This window comes from Dryobates pubescens, chromosome 2 (genome assembly GCF_014839835.1).
Source record: "Dryobates pubescens isolate bDryPub1 chromosome 2, bDryPub1.pri, whole genome shotgun sequence".
Taxonomy (NCBI): Eukaryota; Metazoa; Chordata; class Aves; order Piciformes; family Picidae; genus Dryobates; species Dryobates pubescens.
The window spans coordinates 27,321,428-27,343,946 of NC_071613.1; the positions used below are offsets into that span (position 1 = coordinate 27,321,428).

Here is a 22,519-nt window from a genome sequence, read left to right on the forward strand (position 1 = left end):
TGCAAATACTTACCTGATGTGATCATCCGAAAGGGAATGGATGAAATTTCTGCTCCTATCTTGGCTGAAGGTTATGCTTCAGATAATATCAAACAAAAAAGAATAACAATCACAAACTGACAATGTTCAATTCTCTTCTTTAGTTTTTTAGTCCAGTGGTGGATTTCTTTCCTGATTGCATTGATGGCTTTTATATCTAACACATAATAGCAATGCAATTTAGAGACCTTTAACCAACAGGACTTTGGATTTTATTGTTCACAGGAACTGGCCAAGCTGGAGGGATGGTTAGTATTGAACTTGGTTTGTTCTTTGCAAGCTTAATCCTGACTGGTAGCCAGGGTTTACAGCACAGCAATCCTGTGAGTCACAGCTTCTCTGTTCTGCATCAATGGTGAAACTTGTTGGGGAGTTTCCAAACTTCGAAATCTTAGGAGGTGCTTTTAGTGAGACATGCACTCAATACTGTTTGCCGCTCAAAGGTCACAGGTCACATTCTGAAGTAGCAGCCGTTTGAGGTTTTATTGTGATGAGACTTAACATCTTGCGTTTGACCTTTGTCTAGCTCTCTCTAGTTTTTTTCTGTGTTAAGATTTGACTAAAAGAACACTGTTTATTGAAAAGTTTTAATTGACCGTCTTTAAAAACAAACAAACAAAACAACAAACCGAAACTGGTTTGTTATAGCCCAATGATCAAAAGATTTACAAGTAACTTACCAGAGATTTCCCATTTGGTGTTTGTAAAGGACCTTTTTATCAAGGAAAAAAAACAATGTTCATTTTGGATCAAGGCCTTATATTAACCCAAGCATGCTCAAAGATCCATCTTGTGCAGAAAATAAATATGTCTTCTACTGAAATGTTTCTAAGTGTAGTTATCTTAGCCTACTCTGTGGCTTGTGCTGGATTTTTAGACATGAATGTGATTTTAAGTTGATTTGAATGCTACGTTGTACTTTGTATAGAGACTATGCAATAGCGCTTGGTGCCATGGTTTAGTCCTGAGGTCTGTGGTGACAGATTGGACTTCATGATCATTGAGGTCTCTTCCAACCTTGGTGATTCTGTGATTCTGTAAGCCCCGTCTTGTCTGCAGCATGCTACTTAGTGACTTTGGCTTCCTTTAGCCTATTTCAGTTGCAGTTGACAGGGAAACAGAGATAGCAAAGATACTATGTTCCCACTGGTTACATGATAGAAAGTGTCTAAGCCCAGAAGCCAGAGGCTCTGAATTATTCCTGTGTGCTCCCTGCTGTGAAAAAGACTTTATATAAGCTATCATCTCATGAGGCTTGGAGAACCTATGCAGACAAGCAAGCTGTTGTCAGAAGGTGGATGTTGCAAACCAGACATCATTCATTTTCTCACTCACTGGACCACTTAGTCTGTATGAATTCCCTACCCCAACTGATCTGCTTCTTTTTTGTGACGGTGAGTTTTCTATGAAAATGTGTTTGCGTTTGATATTCTTGTGCCTCTTAAGCTCTTGTTTTATGCCTGCTAGAGACTGACAAAACTGGCGATAAACAGATGCATTTTTGGGAGGTGACTTCACAAGCTAAGGTCAGGTATCTCTTGAGTTTTGGGGTTTCTGCCCAAATAGGTCTAATAGAATTTTTCTGGAGAAGATTTTAATCATAGAATTATAGAATTATTTCAGTTGGAAAAGACCTCTAGGGTCATCAAGTCCAAGCATCAGCCTAACACCACTATAGCCATTAAACCATGTCTTGAAAGGCCACATCTACATTATTTTTTTAACAGCTCCAGGGATGGTGATTCCACCACCTCCATGGGGGACCTATTCCAATGCCTGACCACCCATTCAGTAAAGAATTTTTTCTTAAAATGCAATCTAAACTTCACCTGGCTCAATTTGGGGCCATTTCTCCCATTCTGGTGAAGAAGAGACTGACCCCCACCTCAATACAACCTCCTTTCAAGTAGTTGTAGAGAGCAAGAAGAACTCCCCTGATCCTCCTCTTCTCCAGACTGAGTAATCCCGGTTCCCCCAGTTACTCTTCATAAGGCTTGTTCTCCAGACCCTTCACCAGCTTTGTTTGCCTTTCTCTAGACACTCTCCAGCTACTCAATGTTAATCAGATGTGCAGCACAGCAAGATGTGTTTTTGAAACAGTTGCTGAGGTCACCACAGGTGTGGTAAATGTGCATAATTTATATTTTGAAGTTTCAGGGACTGAGTTGCCTACTTTTAGGTGATTTCAGGGGCTTCACACTCATGGAGCTGTGTGCTGTCTATCTTGGGTGATGTGGGCAGGTGTTGAGGGAGTGTTTTGCACCTCTGTGTGTGTTGGGAACCATACAGGAACTGGTCTGGTTGCTTTGTAAGAATATTTTGTAAATGCTGTTGCACATGCAAGCTGTGGCTGCTCAGCTATTTTTCTGTGGTCCATCATAACCAAAAGGTATTTTTGAGTGAGTAGAAAGATTGCAAATCTAAAGCTGGACCAGCCTTACTTACTGAGGAGTTTTTATTGCCTCAGTTTCCATAGCAATGGAAATAAGCACTCCTCTCACTTGAGTGCTTGGGTGTGCTTGTGTATGTGTGTGTGTCTTGCATAAGACTGAGAGGGCAGTACATCTTTTCCTGGAAGTAGGTTTGGGAGGAGGAGGGGTGTTGGATGCTGGCTCTGCAGAGCTGATGCTGCAATCCAGTGTATCTCAGGGAGGGGAACAGGTACAGGGAGAGGATAAGTATCACCAGAACCTGTGCTGGCTAAGACATTGCATCCCCCACAACATCTCCTAAAGAAGCCCTTCAATCATGAGTTAGCTTTTCATCTGCACACTTATTACTAGAAGTTAGAACTTGCAGGAAATAAAATGGAGTTCTTGAAGGCAGAAGAACGTGATGTTAGTTATCAATACTGACTGTTGACAGTTTCTGCATTATGGGCTATCCAGGCTATTTCCTTAAAAAGGAAATCTTTCATTAGCTAATTATTTTCTTTATCAGTGCTTTAAGGACATCAGCAAGTAGCACAGTTCCTGGCAAAGCTACCGTGCTATTTAATGCCTCCCTGTGTGATCAGGGGAGAGTGATGGGGAACTTTTAATATAAGAAATTCTGTTAGAGCTGAAAAATACTAATGGATTCAAAATGTTGTTCAGAGCCAACTCCTTAGCAATCAGTTTTAATAAATCTTCTATGTGCAAATGATGAATCCTAATGTGATATATTGTCTGTTGTCTGGATTTTGACTGTTTTCTAGTGGTCTTTGACATTGTGCCAAATGTATTCTGAAGATGTGATGCAGCAGGGCCACTGAAACATTCACCTCTAATAGAAGCAATAGTATAGCCTACAGAACTGAAAGGGGGAAATGCAGTATACCAGTGAGACTGCAACTGAGAATTAGGTGGGTAGGGTAGACATGCTTGCTGAGTTAGGAGAAAGGGCACAGTCTTGCTCCTGAAGAGTGCTGTAAAATTGGCAGTGCCCAGCTGTTGGTGTCTTCCATGTAGGATTCTTCCCTTCCCATCTCAGTAAAACTTAGATTTTTTTTTTCCAATGGTAAAAAGTGAGATATTGTACCACTCACTTCAATAGCAGTGGAAAGTCTTAGTCCCTCTAAGAAAACTTTGAAAGCATCAGTTTAAGATAGTTATTTAAGATAACTAATGGAGTAGAAGGGACTTCCATTATGTGCTTCAATAATTTCTTAGGTTCAGTATTCTGTCAAAGATTGCAGTTGGTACTGTTATCCCTGCTGATCTGTGCTTTAGCTGTTGTCACAGCTTCTAACAATCTCTTCGAGTTCCTGTGTTCTTTCTCTTTAGTCTCATATGATCACGTAAGGCCGTAATGGCCTTTCGGTACCTTTGGCTTTTCCGACGTATGCAGTGATCTTTGTATTCACTGCCATTCAGTTCTACCATTACAAACCAGTCTTTTCCAGAGCTCTGGTTGTACATTTAATAAAGCCAAGGATTTTCTTTCTGTGTTGCCTTAAAACTGCATGATTGTAATGTAGGAACTGAGTTCACAACTTCTTCTCTGAGCAACATGTAGTGTAAAATAATTGTGCCTCTTGAGATGTTTGGTTGCTTTTTTCACAAGAATGACATGATACTCCACTCCCCACAACACCTTAGCATGGGGTTTTACTTGTTCTGTGTGAATGGAAAATAAAGCATATCAGCTGGGTGTTTCTCTGTGCACACTAAGATAGTTTAATTAGATGCACTTTTTTTTCTTTTCCTGACATCATTATGGTAGATACATGGGTTTTCATAAACTTTTCTTGCTAATATCCACTTACCTTTACAAGGTCCATTTTTCTCTGAAATGCTGCTTTAACCCAGTTTTCCATTTGACTGTGAGTCACTCTAATTAGGACATCCCTGTTAAGGTTTCATATTATAGCTTTACTGAACAGCTGTAGTGGAAAATCAACGGTCTTGCCTGAGCCCTTAGTTTATGTAAGGAAAATATGCCTTTCTCAAGTCATTATAAAATCTACGCCAATACATGTATTTCTGTATGCAGAAGGGAATTGATGTCAAGCAGTTTCATGTTGGACGAGCAGTATCTGCTTGACTTAAACTTGCTTAAAATTATTTCAGTTACAAACCCATAAATCACATCTGAAATTAACTGCTACAGCTTTCTATCAGACCAGGAATCTTGTACTAAAAAACATATGAAATATTTTTAATGTGTAGTCTGGGTGACTTGTTTCTATTACTGGGTTGATTGTTTAAAAAAACACCATCTCTGCTCAGGGTGAGCTTTCAGCAGCTGTGAATGTCTTGGTACATGCTTACCTGACACTTGGAGAATGACGCTACCACAGCATTCACTTTTCTTGTGGAACTGTTAAGCCCATAAGGAATGCTGTAGAAGTAGCTGGTGCTTACAGAGTGACATAATTCTAGTTTCTGACAAGCTCTCTCTCTAACATCGTTGTTCTGCAGTCTTTTGGTGGGGAAAGGAAATATTTGTTTCCCAGTCAAAAAAAGTGTGACAAACATTCATTATTTTCTTTTCCAGGATCTTTCCCAGAGAGTATCTTCTCCAACAAATCCATCTTTATTCTCTTGCAGACCTTCAGCAGGTAAGTTTTTTCAGCTAATTCTACCTGTTACACATCAAGCCTATTCTCATATTCAGTGCTAATTGTACATTCCCCTTTCTAGCTAATCAGAGCATAAATTACTTTTAAGCTATCTCTGTGGTTTATAGTTTAATATAAAAATAAAAGATAAACAGGGACATTGATTAGGAATGAGAGAGATGGCTTAGATGTTCAGTGTTGAAATGGGGCTAGAAAGAGACTGCAAAAGAAGAGAACTTTGCTGTGAAAATGTTTTTGTCTGGTCCGTGAAGGCTTATTTAAAGCTCAGTTTACAGGCGACAAGTAATATTTATTTCTTTGCTTGAAAGAATAGTTATTTAGGAATTTATGAGTTCATACAGTCCCTAGTGCAACATGCTTATTTACAAAGTCTGCTAGGCATTACCACAAGAGGGGGTAAAATAAAATTAAAAACCCAACCAGAAAAAAAAAACTCAAACCCAAAACAAACAAACCCCAAAAACGTTACTGCTGTGTGAGCTGACCTGGGTGCATCTGTGTTCAGACTCTAATACTGTTGCCAGTAATATGTAGAACACATTTTTGTAAGCTTCTTCCACTGATATTTCCTATATCTAGTGGTGAGTTTTCTGCAGAATTATAGGTAGCATAGTCAGTTGAACCAGATGATCCTTGAGCTCTCTTCTGACCTGATATTCTATGTTTCTGGGCATTCAGCTGACACATTTAAGTTGAGGTAGTTCAGATGCCCCTCAGAGGTGGAGACTACAGAGCTGCAGGAAACATGGCTTTTGTTGGCTGATAAAGTCACAGGGTAGAAATGATCCATATATATAAAAAAAAAAAAAGGCCAATCATCTGAGGTCTAAAACTGTTTCCACATCTTTTCAGCATGTCCTGCTATCTCATCTTTAATAATCAAGCCAAGAAAAAGCAAGCTACTTAACTCCAGAGCTGCAGTGTCCCTGGTGGGCCTGTCTATTAGCCCCTAGTGCTTTGTAAGCTGCTTAATCAGTTCCTAACATTGGTAGTAGAAGTTTTAGAAGCAATCAGCAGCTTATCAAGCACTCTGTGGGAGGGAGGGTAGAAGTCAGAATTCATCCATTGATATAACAGTTCCCTTTAGCGTGTTTTGTTGTGTTTGCAGGACACCTTCTCTTCCCCTGAGGGCCCTAGCCCCAAACTTATCATACTTAAAGGCAGTATAATTTGATTAGTGTTTCTGCTGGGGTGGGTTAAATTGCATTTTCTTTTTAACGTATCTGAGTCTGTGTTGTCAGCCTGGAGAGGGTTTGCCATGTTTCAGAAGCTCCAAGTTTGAAATCAGACTGCCTGGTTTTGTCCAAGTGGAAACGGTGGAAAAGTGAGGAAAGCCCCGTTGAGAAAATTAATCTAACAGTGAGAGAAACACAAATACCCTCTCAGCCCCTGCCACCTCCCTGGTTTGCCCCTTGTCACTACTTTCTCCCAATTGCTCAGCATTTTCTACTGAGTTTGGGTGTGTTTTAATCCTAAGATTTCCCCCTCCATTTGATTACTCTGCTGCCTATTTCCTCATATCCATGGGCTGCTTTTGCACGGTATCCTGCTGTCATGTAGATTGCATGTGTTTGGGGAATTAACTAAAGATTTTATTAAAGATTAATGGAAAGATAAGGCATGGTGAGTGAATTAGAAAAGCAGAGGGGGTAATCTGCAGATATAAGGAATAGTTAGTCCCAGCTCAATTCTGACTTGTTTGCAAGCCAAGTTTTCTTTAATGAGTCTAGAAAATATGGGTTGTTTAATACCAAGCAGGTGAATTTCAAAGATATTGTATGAGGGTCTGTTCTTAGGTGCAAAAAAGTTGAAATGCCTGTTTGCCAGTAGATGAAGCAGCAAATAATACTATTCCGAAATGAAACCCAGTTTAATTCTCTTTCCAAGCTTAACAGAACTCCATGCTCACATCCATACCTTGTGGATGTGGTAGAGTATCTTCTTGAGCTATCTGATGCTCTGGGAATGGTTGTCACTTGACCCCACTTGAACAGTGCTCTGCTGGGGAAGACCTAAAATGTGAGGTTTAAAGCAGAGTGGAAAAACATTAAACAAAATGTCCTGATCTCTGGAAACACCAAATCCTGGTCATGTAGTGGTTTTGCTAGTATTTTACTCATTAACAAGTGCTTGTACTGCAGATATGAGTAGACCTGACCTTTAACCAAAGAGGCAGGAAGTGATGGTCTTTATCTGCATGTGTGTATTTATAATCACAAACACACATACGTAGGTACCTCAGCAAGGTTTCGCTGCAGACCAGGGCACTGGGGACTACAATAAAGTTTGCAACAAGTCTATCTATGGGCATTCCCATGGGGTACATATTCTTAGAATCCTCTTACTGTCATTGGAGGTGTTGGCAGATGAGATAACTAATTAGGTACATTCAGATTTAACAAGCGGAGACACAAAGTGTGACAGCTTGCCTGTTCTGTTCCCTGGAGGTGTTCAAGAGGGGATTGGATGTGGCACTTGGAGCCATGGTCTAGTAGTCATGAGGTCTTGAGTGACAGGTTGGACTTGATGATCTTTGAGGTCTTTACCAATCTTGTTGATTCTATGATTGGCTACATTCATTTTCCTTTCCAACTCTCCCAGGCATCATCTATGCAAAGAGCAATCAGTCCTGCACCACCCATAACACTACTGCATCTCTGTTAGTCAGTTTATCCAACGCTATTCCTATCACTCAAAGCTTTAAAGAGGGAGATCTCAGGTTGTTAGGAAGCAAGTATTCACTCCTGAAGTTGCTGGCTTTACCAGACCTAATACACTGGAAAAATTATATACTTTTTGATATGTGCAATATAGTCCTTGATGGTGCAGGCACAGTCCAGGGCAGCTTTACCTGAAACTTGATGGAGATGTAAATTCTGTTCTCTGCTGAAGTTACTAAGGGGTATATAATTGGGTTTTGGCTATGTGGACACAGTTCATGCAAGTTGCAATTAAAAACTGTCCATTTTATGTGGCTATTGGGCTGCTTTTGGTGAGACTGACAGTTTTTACACTGTTAAACATTGGTTTGGACAGAAGCTGACTCAGAAGAGATTTACATTTTTGTAGGAAAATAATTCTTTCAGCATACACTAGATTCTTCATTATAGGGAGCTTTTAATATAGAAGTCTTGAAGCAGCTATTGTCATGAGTTTAAAATTCAGGGGCTTAATCCACACATAGAGGTAACTAATGTCTCACCTGTTTTTATGTTAAATAGCAATATGTGCAAATGTGCAAATGTGCAAAGATTATTACAGTGATTGTCTTTATTGCAGAAACATTCCTAATCGTTAATTTTAGTCCTGCTTATACTACCCCCAAAAGATGTGGTAAAGCTAAAAGGATCCATGTAACAGCAGAAATGACTGGATATCAAGGATGGAAATTGTGAGCAAGATGAGAGATTTAGAAAGACGGTGTTTTGAAGATTTGTTTATGTGGGAACACTCAGGGGGGAAAAATGAAGTGACAAAATATGGGAATTTAAAATAATAAGTTGAATTACATTGAATCACTATGCAAATACTGATATTCAAAACATAAGTGGCTTTCATTTGGTTTATCTCCATTTACTTTGGAAGCAAAGTGAGCTAAATTGTATTAAGGCCATTTTAATTTTGAATGTGTATGTCCATACAGGGACTTAATGTAGTGTAATTTATCCATTTTAACATTATATATAAGATAATCTGTTAAAATTTAATTAAACATCCATTTACTTCTGGTCAACTTCCCTGACTGTCCACGTGTGGGTAAACCCACAAGCACTGTGAAGAACAGTGTAGAGAAAGGATGAACAGAAGATCCCTCTTCTCACAATAATATAGCACAGATCATACAGTGAATATGGGTTGCACATAAAAATCCTTAATGGAAATGCTTCTTTGCAGAACACGCAGCAAGCGTGAGGAACTTGATGCAGCATTGCTGAGGCCAGAAGTTTATCATTTTGGAGAGGATTAAGTAACTGTAGTGAGAATGTCCACAGTTACACTATGTAAAATAAAATTCTTATAAGGCTTCATAATAGGCATATTATTTACTGAGGGGATTAGGAAGATACCTTCCATATTGACAGATGGATAAATTTCATCTTCCTCTGATGTATATAGCACAGATTACAGCATCTGATAGAGTTTTGGACCAGGTGAATAGCTGGCACAATGGAAGTATTCCCATTATGGAAATGTCAATGGTTCTCTTAATGATTTTGCGCATATAAAGTCCTCTAGCAAAAATGTGATGAATAAAAATGAACTCCAATGAAAGGTAAGTTCTAGGTAATTTCAGCCTAGTATATTGTTAGATCAGGAAGCCTTAGAAGAACAAAGAAATTATTGGGTCTCATTCACTTTTCCAGACTCTAACCTATGCTGTACTTTCATCACACCTGCTTTTCCAGTGTCAGCATGGGGTCCTCCCTATATTTTCCTATACTGAGATGGAGGAGGAGACTGGAGATGCTCTTTCCAGCAAAACATTACATTAATTTAGAAAAGTTGTTTCATGTGTCCCAACAATAACAAAGACTGCAAGGAGAGGTAGACTTTTTTTTTTTCTTTTTACTTGCTGATTTTTTTCAGAAGTAAAGCTTCTTTTCCTGTCTCAGTCCTCATACATTTACTGAGAAATGCTCAGCTTGGATTAATTACATACAGCCTGATGGCTTCCAAGCCCATCAGTGGTGGTATCCTTTCCCAGCAGTTTGGTTTTATATGTGCATAAAAGTGGTTTCTAACCCATGTGCCTGCACTGGTAAAGGCAGTAGTGTGCACATGGCAATATTGATTGACAAAACTGACTTTTGGCTAACATACTTGGGCTTGCCCTAGCTTTAGAAGTGTTAAGGAATAAGTGCATGACAAACATCCCCTACCCTCACTTGTAACAGATATAGTCACACCTGAAAAAGCATTAGTGTAAACCCAGTTATATCAATGAGAAAATATTTTACTGCCATTTGTTTCATTCAGTGATTCAATATGAGATGTGTCAGCTTAAACTTCTAATTACCAAAGAGGTTTACCCATGTAGCTGTACCAGCAGATCCTTTTAAGCTTAGGCAAGCCCTTTTTTTGCTTGAGGGGCAGGAGGTGGCAAATGAGAAGGAGAATTAGGCTTTTAGCAGACATGGCTGTGCTGAGATGGCTGAAGATTTGTCTGTTGCAGTTCTCTGTGGGAGTTCACTGTGCTTAACAAGAGCAGCAAAATGCCAGGCACATCCCTGCCATTGTTGTCACAGTTCAAAGCTGAACCCCATAGTGAAAACATTGATTTACATCCACAGCCTCCCAAGAAAGGATTGACATAGCATGTGTAACAGAGATGCAAGTCCTGCAGTGTGTTGCTACCAGGATTAATCTAACCACAGGTTGGAAGACATTGCTCAGAGCTGATTTAGAACACTAATGGGTTTTAACTGACATGTCAGGTTGTGCTGGGACAGAATCATAGGCCAGACATGGGCTGCAGGTCATTACCAGTTTGGAGTCAACCAAGACAGCTGACTGGAGCTGGCTCACAGGTGTATCCCAGACCATAAATATCACCCTCAGTGTAAAGGGGAAAGCTTTCTGAGAAGAGGGAACCCTCCTGTTTGGCTTTTTTCTCTTGCTTGGGCTCCTCTTGACCCTGTGCTTCTTCCTTTTCCTGGTCTTGAGGACAGCCTTCCTGTTTAGTGTGACTGCTCTGCCTTTGCTGGGCTGAGTATAACTTTATGTACATTGTACTGGCATTGATACTAGTACAATGTTGATGTTCATTAAGTCTGTTTTCGTTTCAACTCGTGGATCTTCTCTCTTTCTTCTGATCCTCCTTCTCTACTGGGGAGGGGTCTTTGGGAGGTAGAGCAACTGCTGTAGTTTAGCACCAGATACAGGTTAAACATAGACACAAATAGAGCCCCTACTCTTAAATATTTGACAGGAGGTAGACAGAAACAGATGGGTGTATGGGAGGATGAGAGATGTACACATTGATAATTTGTACAGTGGTCCAGTTCTCATTCTAAGGCATGTGAGATCTGGACTCAGTTGTCAGCTCTGCTGCAGGTTTTCTCTGACACACAGCACAAGTAATTTCTAATGGGATTATGGTAAAAAGGGTCCCACTTTACTGCATGTATGTTTAAAATTGACACCCTAAGCACAATAAAGTTCAAAAGAGGGAAGCCAGCCCTTTGGAGAGGTAGTCCAGCTGACCTAGTTTAAGTATTTGTGCATTTTTTAAATACATGAAGATTCTGAGGCATGTAGATAATGCTGTAGTTGAACTATATAAATGTTCATCTTGAACCACAATGACATAATGCTAATAGCTGTCTTTCTGCCCTTCCTTTGCAATCTGCCTGTATGACTGGTAATTGTGTTAGCAGAACAATATGAAAGTAGCCCTAGGATGGGAAAAACCCATGATGCCTGTTTCCATAAATATTTGAAGGTCTGATAGCAAACCATCAATTAAACAGCTTATATGCTTTCCTGTGGCTGTGGCTCCTTTATCACTCATTTCTGTCACCCCCTGAAGTTTGCTGGTACTGAGCTGCCTTTCAACAGAACAGGAAACTTCAGGTTAGCTGATAGCTCAGGTGTGTGTATAATTTCCCAAAGTGCTGACAGCTCTGATTACAATTGGTGGTAATTGCAGTGATGTTACTGGTGTTTCCTTTTTACCACAGCTCCGCTGAGGAAGGGAGATGCTGTCATCAAGACTGGCTTGTGGTCAGGAGGAGAGCGTGACAGGGCTGGCCAGGCTTGTGAGGGAAGAGATAGCCAGAAGCCCTTTGGCAAGTGGCAGCCAGGTACATCTCAGTTAGGTGTGTTGAAATCTTTGAGGCTGTGGTGGGTTGAAGTTTCCCCCCCAACATTAACTTTGCCAGACCAATTCAGTTAGAAGCAAATGAAGCTGTATTTAGAAGCAAAATCTACACTCTACAATGGAATGCAATGAATATGTACAAAATATACAGTATTTACAGCATTATACAGATATTTACAATTAGCAAACAGCACAAGGACCCCCCAATGTCCAGGGGAAGCTACCAGCTTCTCCTTCCCTGCCTCCCCCAATATTATACAGATATTTACAATTAGCAAACAGTACAAGGACCCCACAAGAGAAAGAAGCAGAGAAGTTAGGCTTAGCCAAGGCCTGCCAAAAGCAAATTATCTCTCCTGAGCAAAGCAAAAACAGCCAAGATCAGAAGAGAAGAGGAAAAAGGGAAGAATTGTTATGGTTTCTGCTCAAAATCTGTAACTAAATTTTAAAGGCATAGCCTAAAACCACCGCAGAGGCAAAGTATGGAGATATAGCAAGATTGTGAATAGATACTTTTAATAGCAGAGATGGGTTTTGTGCTGCTTGAAACCAGAGTTTTCAACAGGACTTATTAAATACATGTGAGCTTTTCCATGTGAATATATATGTCATCTAGGCCATTTGGGGTAAGTGTGGCATTTCAGAACAAAACTCTTCTTACAACAACCCAGACATGGTGCCAGTGGCTCAGAGGAGTTTCTGAATTGAGATCTCTAGATATACTCTTTTTTTCAGCCCCTGGAAGAGGCAGTAGCAATATAAGCTATTCCTTTTCTAATGCTTTGTGCTAACTAGATTTCTTCTGTTCTTTTTTTGCTGTGCAGAATGGAAGGGCTAGTACTGGAGATGAGGGTTAGCAGCATGAAAAACTGGGCTCTAATCTCATTTCTGTATCTCACTTAAAATGTCTATTCAGGAGAAAGAGCTAGGCACATCTCAAGGAATAACATGCCAAGAAAGCAGCTTTCCTTAGGAAACAAAATACTGTTTCAGTCAGGGCTATCTGCTTGAATGAAAGGAGAAAAAAAAAAAGTAGAAGTTTTCAAAACACATTTTGTACTTGCAGAGTCTTTCATAGTAACTAGCTGTTTTCTTAGTATGTTGCTAAAATCCTTCAGAGGACTTTTAAAAATACCCTGATCAGTATAACATCTTACTCAGTGGGCATATAAAGTCAGTTAATATCTCTGCATGCGATTGCCTGCTTAATCTTAGACAAAAGCGATTAAAAAAGAGGCCGGGGGGGGCGGGGAGGGGAAGGGAAGGTGCGGGGCAGGAAAAAGCACATATATACTCTGCCTGAATGCACGTTGGCACGCCTATGTGTATTTCAGGTCACCTATGCATATGTTTTTAAGCTATGGAAAGTGCTTTCTGTTATCTACCAGCCAAATTCCTAGTATTCTTTCAGACTTGTTTGATTAAAACAGCCTTTAAACTTTGTTTGAATATGTGTTCTTTAAAACAAGAAGATTAGGAGAAGTTGGTGTATGACAAAATTGACATGCAGATGCCTGGAAATCTTGGGGGAAGGAGGAAGAAGGAACGACAATTGAAACAGTGAGTGTGAAGTCAGAAGTTGTGGGGCTGCAGTCTTTTTGCAGAGCTGGTTGGGGAGCGCTCACAAGTGATTTCCAGGCATGTTATTCACTGAAACAGTTTCATCTCTCTCACGCATGTCAGCTGCTGAAATTTCAAGCTTTTCTTCCTTTTTGTGAGAGGAGTAGGAAAGGTCTTGGAGGGGCCTTGTCATCCTCTGCCTTGTGCTATAAATTCACTTGGGCTGTCATCAGTTTGTTCTTCTACCTCAACCAATCTAAAACTCCACCTTCACCTTGCCCCCTGCTTGTATGTTCTCATCACAGATTAGCATGTTTTGCTCTTGTCTTCATTCTGGTTTTCTTCCCCTTCTCAATGCCTGTTACAGTTAGTGGCAAATTTGTGGGATATCACTGTAATACCAAATTAAAGTGCAACATGCTGAGGGGTCTGCTTTTGCTTTACAAGGACCACAAACAGCAAATGACTCTGATGTCAGTGCAGGCTGCCTGGTGCAAAGAAGTGAAAGATAGCTTATGATTTCTGTTTATTCAGATTCTTACTCATTTCTCCTTTAGTTTGATTTATTCAGTGGTTGGTTTTGTGTTTTGTGTTTGGGGTTGTTTTGGTTGCTGTTGTTTTTTCGTTTGTTTTGGTTGGGTGGTGATGGTGGTTGTTGTTCTTTGCAGTGTGTTTATTGCCAGGTTTCCTTTCTAGATATTCTCTGCTCTGTGTGGGTGATGACACCATGCAGTGTGTGGCTGTGTGATGTTGTTTATCTGTCAAGGCTAATGGTGGCAAAATGGTGTCATGTGTCAGAGCCAGCACCTTGTACTGGTGTCAGCAGAAGATGAATGGAGTCCCTGGCCTCACCAGCTCCTGTCCACCCTGCTGCACCCCATACCACAGGCTGAACTGGCCTTTGGGATGGCCAGGGATCTCCTGCAAAGGCTGTACAGAAAAGAGGAGTGAGAGGATGGGGTGGTATCACTCTTACATTTGGGAGCTGGGATTGTGGCCCTAATCATGGCTGCAGCAAAAAAAGGTGGGACTCGCCTGAATTTGCTGCTGAATTCTTCTAAAATTTTATTTACAGCAATGTACAGTGATTGTTTTCTTCTAGTGTGTGCACACAAATATTAGTAATTCTTCCCTTATGTCAATTGCAATTGGAACAAACAAGTCAGGCAATCCAAAGAAGATGACTGAGAGTCAAAAAGTACAAGGAAAACTGACCAGACCAGTATATTGCACAGAAGATGGGGCAGAGCTGACATCTGATATCTGCCTCCCTGGGACTTTTACCTCATGATCATCCTTCCTCCTTCCATTTCCCTTTCCTCTGAACTAAAGATTAATTGTGCATTGAAATTGTAGGAAGAATTCACGGTGTTAATTTGGTGAACGGAAGGGAAAAAATCCTCAAGGAAATTAGCAGTCCACAAGCATTGTCTGTTCCCTAGATATAAATGACTAGGAACTTCCTAGCCAAGGGAATATGTTTTCCCTTTCTTTGCAGCTTGCATTATCCTTAGCTAAGCATATTGTAGCATTCTTGTCTCCACCTCCATGTTTTCATTGCAGAAATCCTGACCCTGCTGAAATCTGTCATGGGGTGGAGGTTCCATTTACTCTAGGTGCTTTAGTGATCAGTCTCCACAGCTAACGAATGAGGAAAGTACCTGCTTGCTTTTCAGTTAGCATTACATTAGTTGATAGATTGGATGCGATGATCTTGAAGGTCTCTTCCAACCTGGTTTATTCTATTCTAAATAGGTAAAGGCAGCCATTGTAGCTTTCCCACACCCCAATCTGCTTTTGGTTTTCCCAGTTTGTGACAGAGATTATCTGTGACAGAAATGGTTTCTGAACCAAATCAAACAATGTAAGGATAGGAAGTAGAGTGACTGCTGCAAAAGAGATTTGAGGTAGGCATTGGAACAACTTCCCAGATGTTTTGAGCACTGGAAGGTTGTGGGATCACTGTGGTAAGAAGTTTTAAAGCAAATCAGTCATTGTCAGCTGGTGAAGATTTCTAGAGGTGTTTATTCTAGACCTATTTTATTATATCATTGGTAGTTCTTTCAAAAGCACATTTCTCATCTGTCTTGAAGGTGAGGAAAAGTTACTGAGTGTTTAGTCCTCCTCCATAAAGCCTCCACCAGTCAAAGGGATAATGAGTGGTGAATCCAAGCTTATCTGCTCAGGAGATTTTATTTTCCTTTTCATTCTCTGTGGTACTCAAGTCTAGATGAAGCTGGAGCTTACCTCTGAGATTATTAGAAACAGGCTTGATTCAGACTAGCTGTTTCTGGAGAGGCAGATAGAAAGCAACCATGAAGAGGCAGAAACCTTGTCTTTGGAGGATGATGAAAAATGGTACACAATTGTTGACTGCCCCTTCAGATAGCTTCCTTCTGCCAGGCATGGTCATGACACTCAGGAACAGAAGTACTTTCTATCCTTTCAATCTATATAATCAGGGATGGTGGATAAGCTTTGTATCTACCACCCCTTCTATTTTTTGAGTGCCTCTTTTCCTTTTCATGTCTCCTCTGCATTGCGTCAGTGCCTTCTGGCAAATGCTGCGTCTGTCTCTTAGAGCCAAGTGTGTATCTGGCCTTGATAAATAGATACAAATTTTGTTCTGTCAGGGGGAGAGGCCAGGACAGTCCATCTGAGATTTGAACCTGTAGTTCAAGGTGGTTTAGGGATTTCATTTCACTTAACCCATCCCCTCCAGGCGTCACTTCTGTCTGACTGTAAATCAGACTGTAGGAATAAGTGGAACTGATTGCTTGGTGCTCCAGAAGAGGGTTATGAAGCAAACCTGTGTCTTTAAAGACAGTGCCTTCTAATAAATGTTATCTGGAGAGAAACACACCAGCCCCTACATAAGTAGTTTAAGTTACTGCTTCAGTGTTGGCTTATAAAACAAAATTATCACCTCTATGATGATAATGATTAACAAGCTAATTTAAAAGGGTGGGGTCACAAAGACATTTGGCAAATTGAGCTTTATTCATGGTTGCAATGATACAGAGCCTGAGCTTTACAGCATTTTTCACCACTTTACCTGGAATACTAAACCCCTGATGTGGGTTGAAGTTACCCCCAAAATAAAATTGCCAGACCAGCTCAGTTGGAAGCAAATGAAGGTATATTTACAAGCAAACCTACAAACTAGAATATGAAATGCAATGAATATGTACAAAATATACAATATTTACATATATTTACAATTTATGAACAACACAAGAACCACCACCACCCCCCCGACAAAACTAATCGCTTCCCCTTCTCCGGGAAAAGAGAAAGAAAAAAAGCAGAGAGTAGTTTGTTAGTACTCAGCCACAACAAACACATGCAGCCAAGGTCAGCAAGCCAGCTGAAGCTACCAGCTAGTATCTGCTAGAGCAGAGAGCTGAGAAAGGCAAAAAATTAGTTTATACAACTGACTTTATGTTAATTATCTATGGGATTATTTAGGCCTTTTCACTATTTTCCCCCTTACACCCAGTGGTAATTTATTTACATTCTACCACTTTCTATTCATGATTTGTGGAAAATTTCCTAGGCATCAGCCTAAAACTGCCACAACCCAGATGGTGGGGCTCTGGAGCATAGCAGTAGCAACAGATACTCCTCCGTGAGAATAATAGTCCAGATTTCCTTCTTTGCTTCCTCTTGGCTCGGAGTTCAGGTCCCTGCATGACAGAACAAATTTCTCTTTGAACCCAGTAGACTTTCCCGTAGAGGTTAGAGGTGCTGGGCAGCCCCATATTTCATATTGGGCTACTGGAGCTTCTTTTCTGCCAAGGTATCTTGAAGATGAGTGATGTCATTGAAATAACATGGCCAGCAGCATTAGGGCAGTGATTATCCCCCCGTATTTGGTAGTAGTGAGGCCACACCTCAAATACTGTGTTTAGTTTGGGGCTCTCCTATGAAGCAAGACTAAGAGAACTGGGGCTGTTTAGTCTTGAGAAGGCTGAGGGGATCTTACCAACATCTATAAATATCCGAGTGGTGGGTGTCAAGATGAAGGTGCCAGTCTCTTTGTGGTGGTGCCCAGTGACAGGAAAAGGAACAATAGGTACAAGCTAGAATGCAGGAGGTTCCACCTCAACATGAGGAGATGCTTCTTTATAGTGAGGGTGATGGAGCATTGGAACAGGCTGCCTAGATAGGCTATGGAATCTCCTTCTCTGGAAACTTTCAAACCTGTCTGGATGTGTTCCAGTGTGGCCTGCCCTAGATGATTCTGCTTTAGCAGCGGGGTTGGACTCGATGATCTCTGGAGGTCCGTTCCAACCCCTAGCATTCTGTGAAATTCCAGGTCCAGGTCTGAGGGTCCAGGAAAGTTGGAGACATTACTAGCTCCCTTCTCAGTGTTTATTCTCTGATCACTTAGTCATAGTGAAGTGGTGGTGTTCCTAGACATGCTGTTACATGATGTGTGTGATTGTTGGTTGTTCCTTGTATCAGAACTGGCAGAATACCATATAGATGTGGGTGTCATTCTCTTCCTTCTCTTAGATTCTGGATCGCTTCTGTTAAGATATCCTTCATCTGTTGATTATTATCTTGGACCTTAATACAAAAAAATGGTGATTTTTTTTTTTAACTGCTTTTGATTTTACTTTAATTATCATGTGTTCAAAATTACGCAGACTAGCAAATTTAATCTAACAGTAATTTTAATACAGAAACCCTTAGTGTGATTTAATATACTGTGACACTTTTCAGAGTTTGGACTTCTTAACCTTGGCAGTTCCTCACATCAAGCTGAAAAGTGTGACTGAAAGCTCAACAAAGCTGTAATGCCATTACCACCTGTCTTGATAGTCCTTATGTAGGTGATGAAGGGTATTTATGATCTCCATGATAGGTAAACATCTACTGTGCTTCTTGAAGTTGGTGAAAATGCACAGACGGTGTAGGAGATTGGATGACCCTCACTCAAATTCACAGCATAGGCCTCTATCCCTGCAGGAGTCTTAGTCCCTACTTTTTAGTTCTTAGCTAGCATTGCTGGACAGGAGCCCTGCCCTCAGAGCAAACACTCACTGCCCTGAGAAATATCAGAAAACTGTACAGTTTTTTCTCACCTGTCCAGAAAGTTCATCACCTCTGATAGATTTCTCTGCTGATTTACGTGGCCATAATACAAAGCGTGTGTATTTCTGTGGACCTGGTCTAACAGGTGGGAGGAAAACTATGGAGGCATTAATTAAAGCAGTAGTAGCTTATAGCAGACTCACTCTTCTTTCTGTTTCCAGACATTCCCTCTCTAGTTCCCCCTAAAATTCTTAAAATATTACCTCCTCAGGAATGACATATACTGAGTTTGGTAGTGAGTTCCATGTGTCCATTGTCTAAGCAATCTTTGATTGCTTTTTAGTGACACTCAGAGGTTTCTGTTATGTCTTTTCTAATTGGAATGACTGGAATGAATAAACTAATTTTGTATTGTTTTTATTTTGGTGGGCTTGTTTCATTCTGGTAAGTATGTGCTCATACAAGAAGTCTTTGATGACTGAAAAGGGAAAACAAAGTGACTTGATTCCTCTTTGCCCTGTGTAATGGTCTGGAGTTTTTCATGGAACAGAATGCTTCATAGAATGGTTTAGGTTGGAAGGGACCTTAAAGATCATCTAGTTCCAACCCTCCTGCCATGGCCAGGGACACCTTCCACTAGACCAGGTTGCTGAAAGCCTTATCCAGCCTGGTCTTGAACACCTCCAGGGAGGGGGCATCCACAACCTTCCTGGGCAACCTGTTCCAGTTCACAGTTCACCACCCTCACTGTGAAGAATTTTTTCCTAATATCCAGTCTAAATCTACCCCTAAGCTTCAATCCATTCCCTCTTGTCCTGTCACTACAAGCCCTTGTAAAAAGCCCCTTCCTGGCTTTCTTGTAGGCCTCCTTAAGTTACTGGAAGGCTTTTCCCCAGAATTGCCTTTTCTCCAGGCTGGGCAGCCCCAGCTCTCACAGTACTCTCTGTACTGCATTGCAGTGGAAGGAGAAGGTTTACGAGCAAGACTAGGACTGAGGAGTGAGTGTGTTCAGACATGGACTTCTACCAGCATTGTGCTTGGCCTGGAGAGCACAGATACAGCTCTGTCCTGATCGTAGCTCTGTGTTGGAGGTGAGGGTACTACTTCTGCTTTGGTGCAGGGCAGCACTGTGGTCTCAGAATGTGTTGCGAAAGCAGGGTGCAGGGACACTGGTGAGATGCCACTGGGCAATGTGTGCTGCTCCTGGAAGTTGTCTGTGAGCAACAGCCCTGTTCTTTGCATAGTGAGCCACTGAGGAGGATTTCTCTCTGAAGGACGCTGTGATCTATGGCAGTTCCAGTTATTCTCAGGGGACAGCTGGTTGCCTGCTTGTTTCTGAAAGCACTTTGCTCAAGTGAGGGAACTATGAGTAAATTCTGGTCTTTGGATAGAAGGATCAGGAAACTTCTGGGGGCCAGCAACCCTCCAACAAGTAGTTAAACTTTGACTGATCGCACGTTGCCCTCATGATCATGTTAATGTGATGTATCCAAAGGGATTTCATCTTGTACCATAGCTCTTGCTGCCTTTCATCTTCTCTGTCTTCCTGCTGAATCAGGAAAAACAACCTAGTGCGTGTGCATTGTGCCTTCCTGCCGCCCAAGGCTCTTGCTGCAATCGCCAACATTGGCCTGTCTGCTAGTGTTTGGTAGTCCCCATATGCATAGGGAGCATAATTGTTTCTTTGGATTTAATACTGCTACCCAGCTGAACAGTAGCACAAAGATATACAGAAAAGAAAGTTTGACTTCCCTGTATTCATAACTCTGATTGGTATGAAAAGCCTCTTCTTGAAATAATCTAAAGTAAGTGTCCAAGCACCCCATTGGCGTGTGTTCAGATGCTTTGTACCCATTTAGTTTCTCTTACCACTATAGACAAGTCTCTGCCTTCTCCTGCTTGCCAGTACCACCTTAGTTTTCCAGAGCCAGGCATTGGAGACTTGGGCAGCAGGGTGGGTTGCTACTCGTGTTGGCTCTCTTAGTTTTTCCCCTCCCCAGCAGCCCCAGCACCTGCAGCCATGCTCTGGCCAGAGGGATGCTCTTGGCAGCATGAGCAGGGAGCCTGTATGAAAGGCTTCCCCAAAGCACAGCTGGTGGGAGGTATGTAGCAGTTACTGTAAAAAGCAGTATTTGCTTTGTTGGTTTAAACTGTGAGTGCTTAGAGGGCAGGGCCTGTCTCCTATGTGTGTACGTGTGGGTGTGTATTTTTATACCATTCCTAACACAAGACACAGTTAGGTGCTGCAGGCTGCAACATCATGGCTCTGTCCTGTGCTTAGAGAAGAGTTTTTCCAGATCTACAGAGGCAGACAGTGATTCTGATCTGAACTCCGGGTCTGTTCAGAAACACAACTTACTTTGGGCCTCTGAACACAAATATTTCCCTCCTATTGCCACCAAGCAGCTTACCTTAGTAAATTCCGGGTGCAGCAGTGGTAAGCTAACTGTAAGAGCATGGCCTCATGGCCAGAGTCCTTTTGGGATGGGTTCCTTCACCAAATGAGGAAGAAAAAGCTGCATTGCCCCCTCCATCAATGACCAGAATGCCATCATCAGCCATCTTTCACCCTTCATTTTGAAGAATAAAACAACTGCTTGTACTACAAAGAATTTGGATTAGAGATCAGACCTTTCTCTTCATGTGTGCTGTAGGTAGAAGAGAATCTGAACTCAGCAAAACTTAAATTTGTTTTAGGCTTGATGCTGGTTTTTTGATTAAGAGGAAGGAATGTATTTTTAAGCCTTTCCAGGTGCATGTTGAGGCTGTATTCTGTTACAGGGATAAGTCAATGGTGAAATTCTTGGTTTCTGTTCCATTGACATACTCTTAACTTAGTTTTCTGCTAAATTTCCGCATTCCTTATGAAATGTGAGGGAGTGTTCTGCAGCCCATAGTGTGTGATTTCACAGTTTCTCTATTTTGTAAACTTAAATTCATTAGGAAAGGTTTGCTTCAAAGTTCAGGAGTGGCTCCAACAATGAGAACAGATGTGGGCTGGGTTATACCGCATGAGGTCTGTCACTGAAACACTTTAATAACAGATGCAGCTGTAAAGAATGACATAAAATGTTACTGGCTCTGACAAGATGGCCTCTTGAAGCCTCTTTTTCCCTATAGCAGGATAATGTGTTACATTTGCTTAACGCACTTCTATTCTTTGATCACTTGTGTTTCCTTGAAACTCAAGATCAGATTCCGGCATCAACTGGGAGAACATTCTGGGACTCTGCCATTGTGATTCTGGGATATCTAAACTGACCAACCCTGCAGCTCCAGCTGTCATGAGGGAGTGCTTAGTCACCACAGAAATTTTGACACGTTTGTTTGCATGTCCTACACTCCTTTTCCCAAGCTATAAAACACTCACTGGGGAAGTGTTACCATGAAACTTCTCTTGAGGACAGCAAGTAGAATCTTCCTTTTTGATTCCCAGGATAAATTAAGATGAGGATTTTACTCTTATTAGCTGCAAACATGAATGAAAAAAGGCTTCAAGAAAAAGTCACATCCTGTGCACAGCCTTGAGGTCTCTGATGAAACAAAATAACACAAAATTTACAGATGCTAAAAACAGTGATAACATCAGTTTGATGTTGCATTTTGTCTTCCTCCTATAATACAATAAAATGGCCTGTAATTCACATTGCAAAATTGGCATGATCGGCTCTTTGAAGATATCATCTTCTTTGTATGTCTGCATGGCCAGAGTTACAAGCCAACCCACTAAAGTGCTACAACAAGACACACAAATAAACAGAGACAAGTAACACCAGCTTCTCAGGGCAGCTGCCTGCTCTCAGTCTGTCTTTCTTAGGTTGCAAGCTTCTTCAGTATAGGAAACACTTTGTTCATTGTACAGATTTAAATTCACTCCTGGTCCTTAGGAAGGTAATAGATTATGTTGATCTTATTTATTACATTACACAAAATGTGATTTTAATTCAAGGATTTAAATTTCAAGTTCTCACTGACAGTCACAGTAGAGATTTAGAATT

At 41.0% G+C, this 22,519-nt stretch overlaps 1 protein-coding gene across 1 annotated transcript in view; it reads left to right on the forward strand.

Moving 5' to 3' along the window:
• PLEKHM3 (pleckstrin homology domain containing M3) overlaps window positions 1–22,519 on the forward strand; it is a 95,001-nt gene that overhangs the window by 52,710 nt on the left and 19,772 nt on the right. Inside the window, exon 6 of the mRNA XM_054172931.1 lies at window positions 5,017–5,080. Coding sequence (XP_054028906.1) covers window positions 5,017–5,080 — 64 coding nt within the window. The remainder of the gene's footprint in view (window positions 1–5,016; window positions 5,081–22,519) is intronic.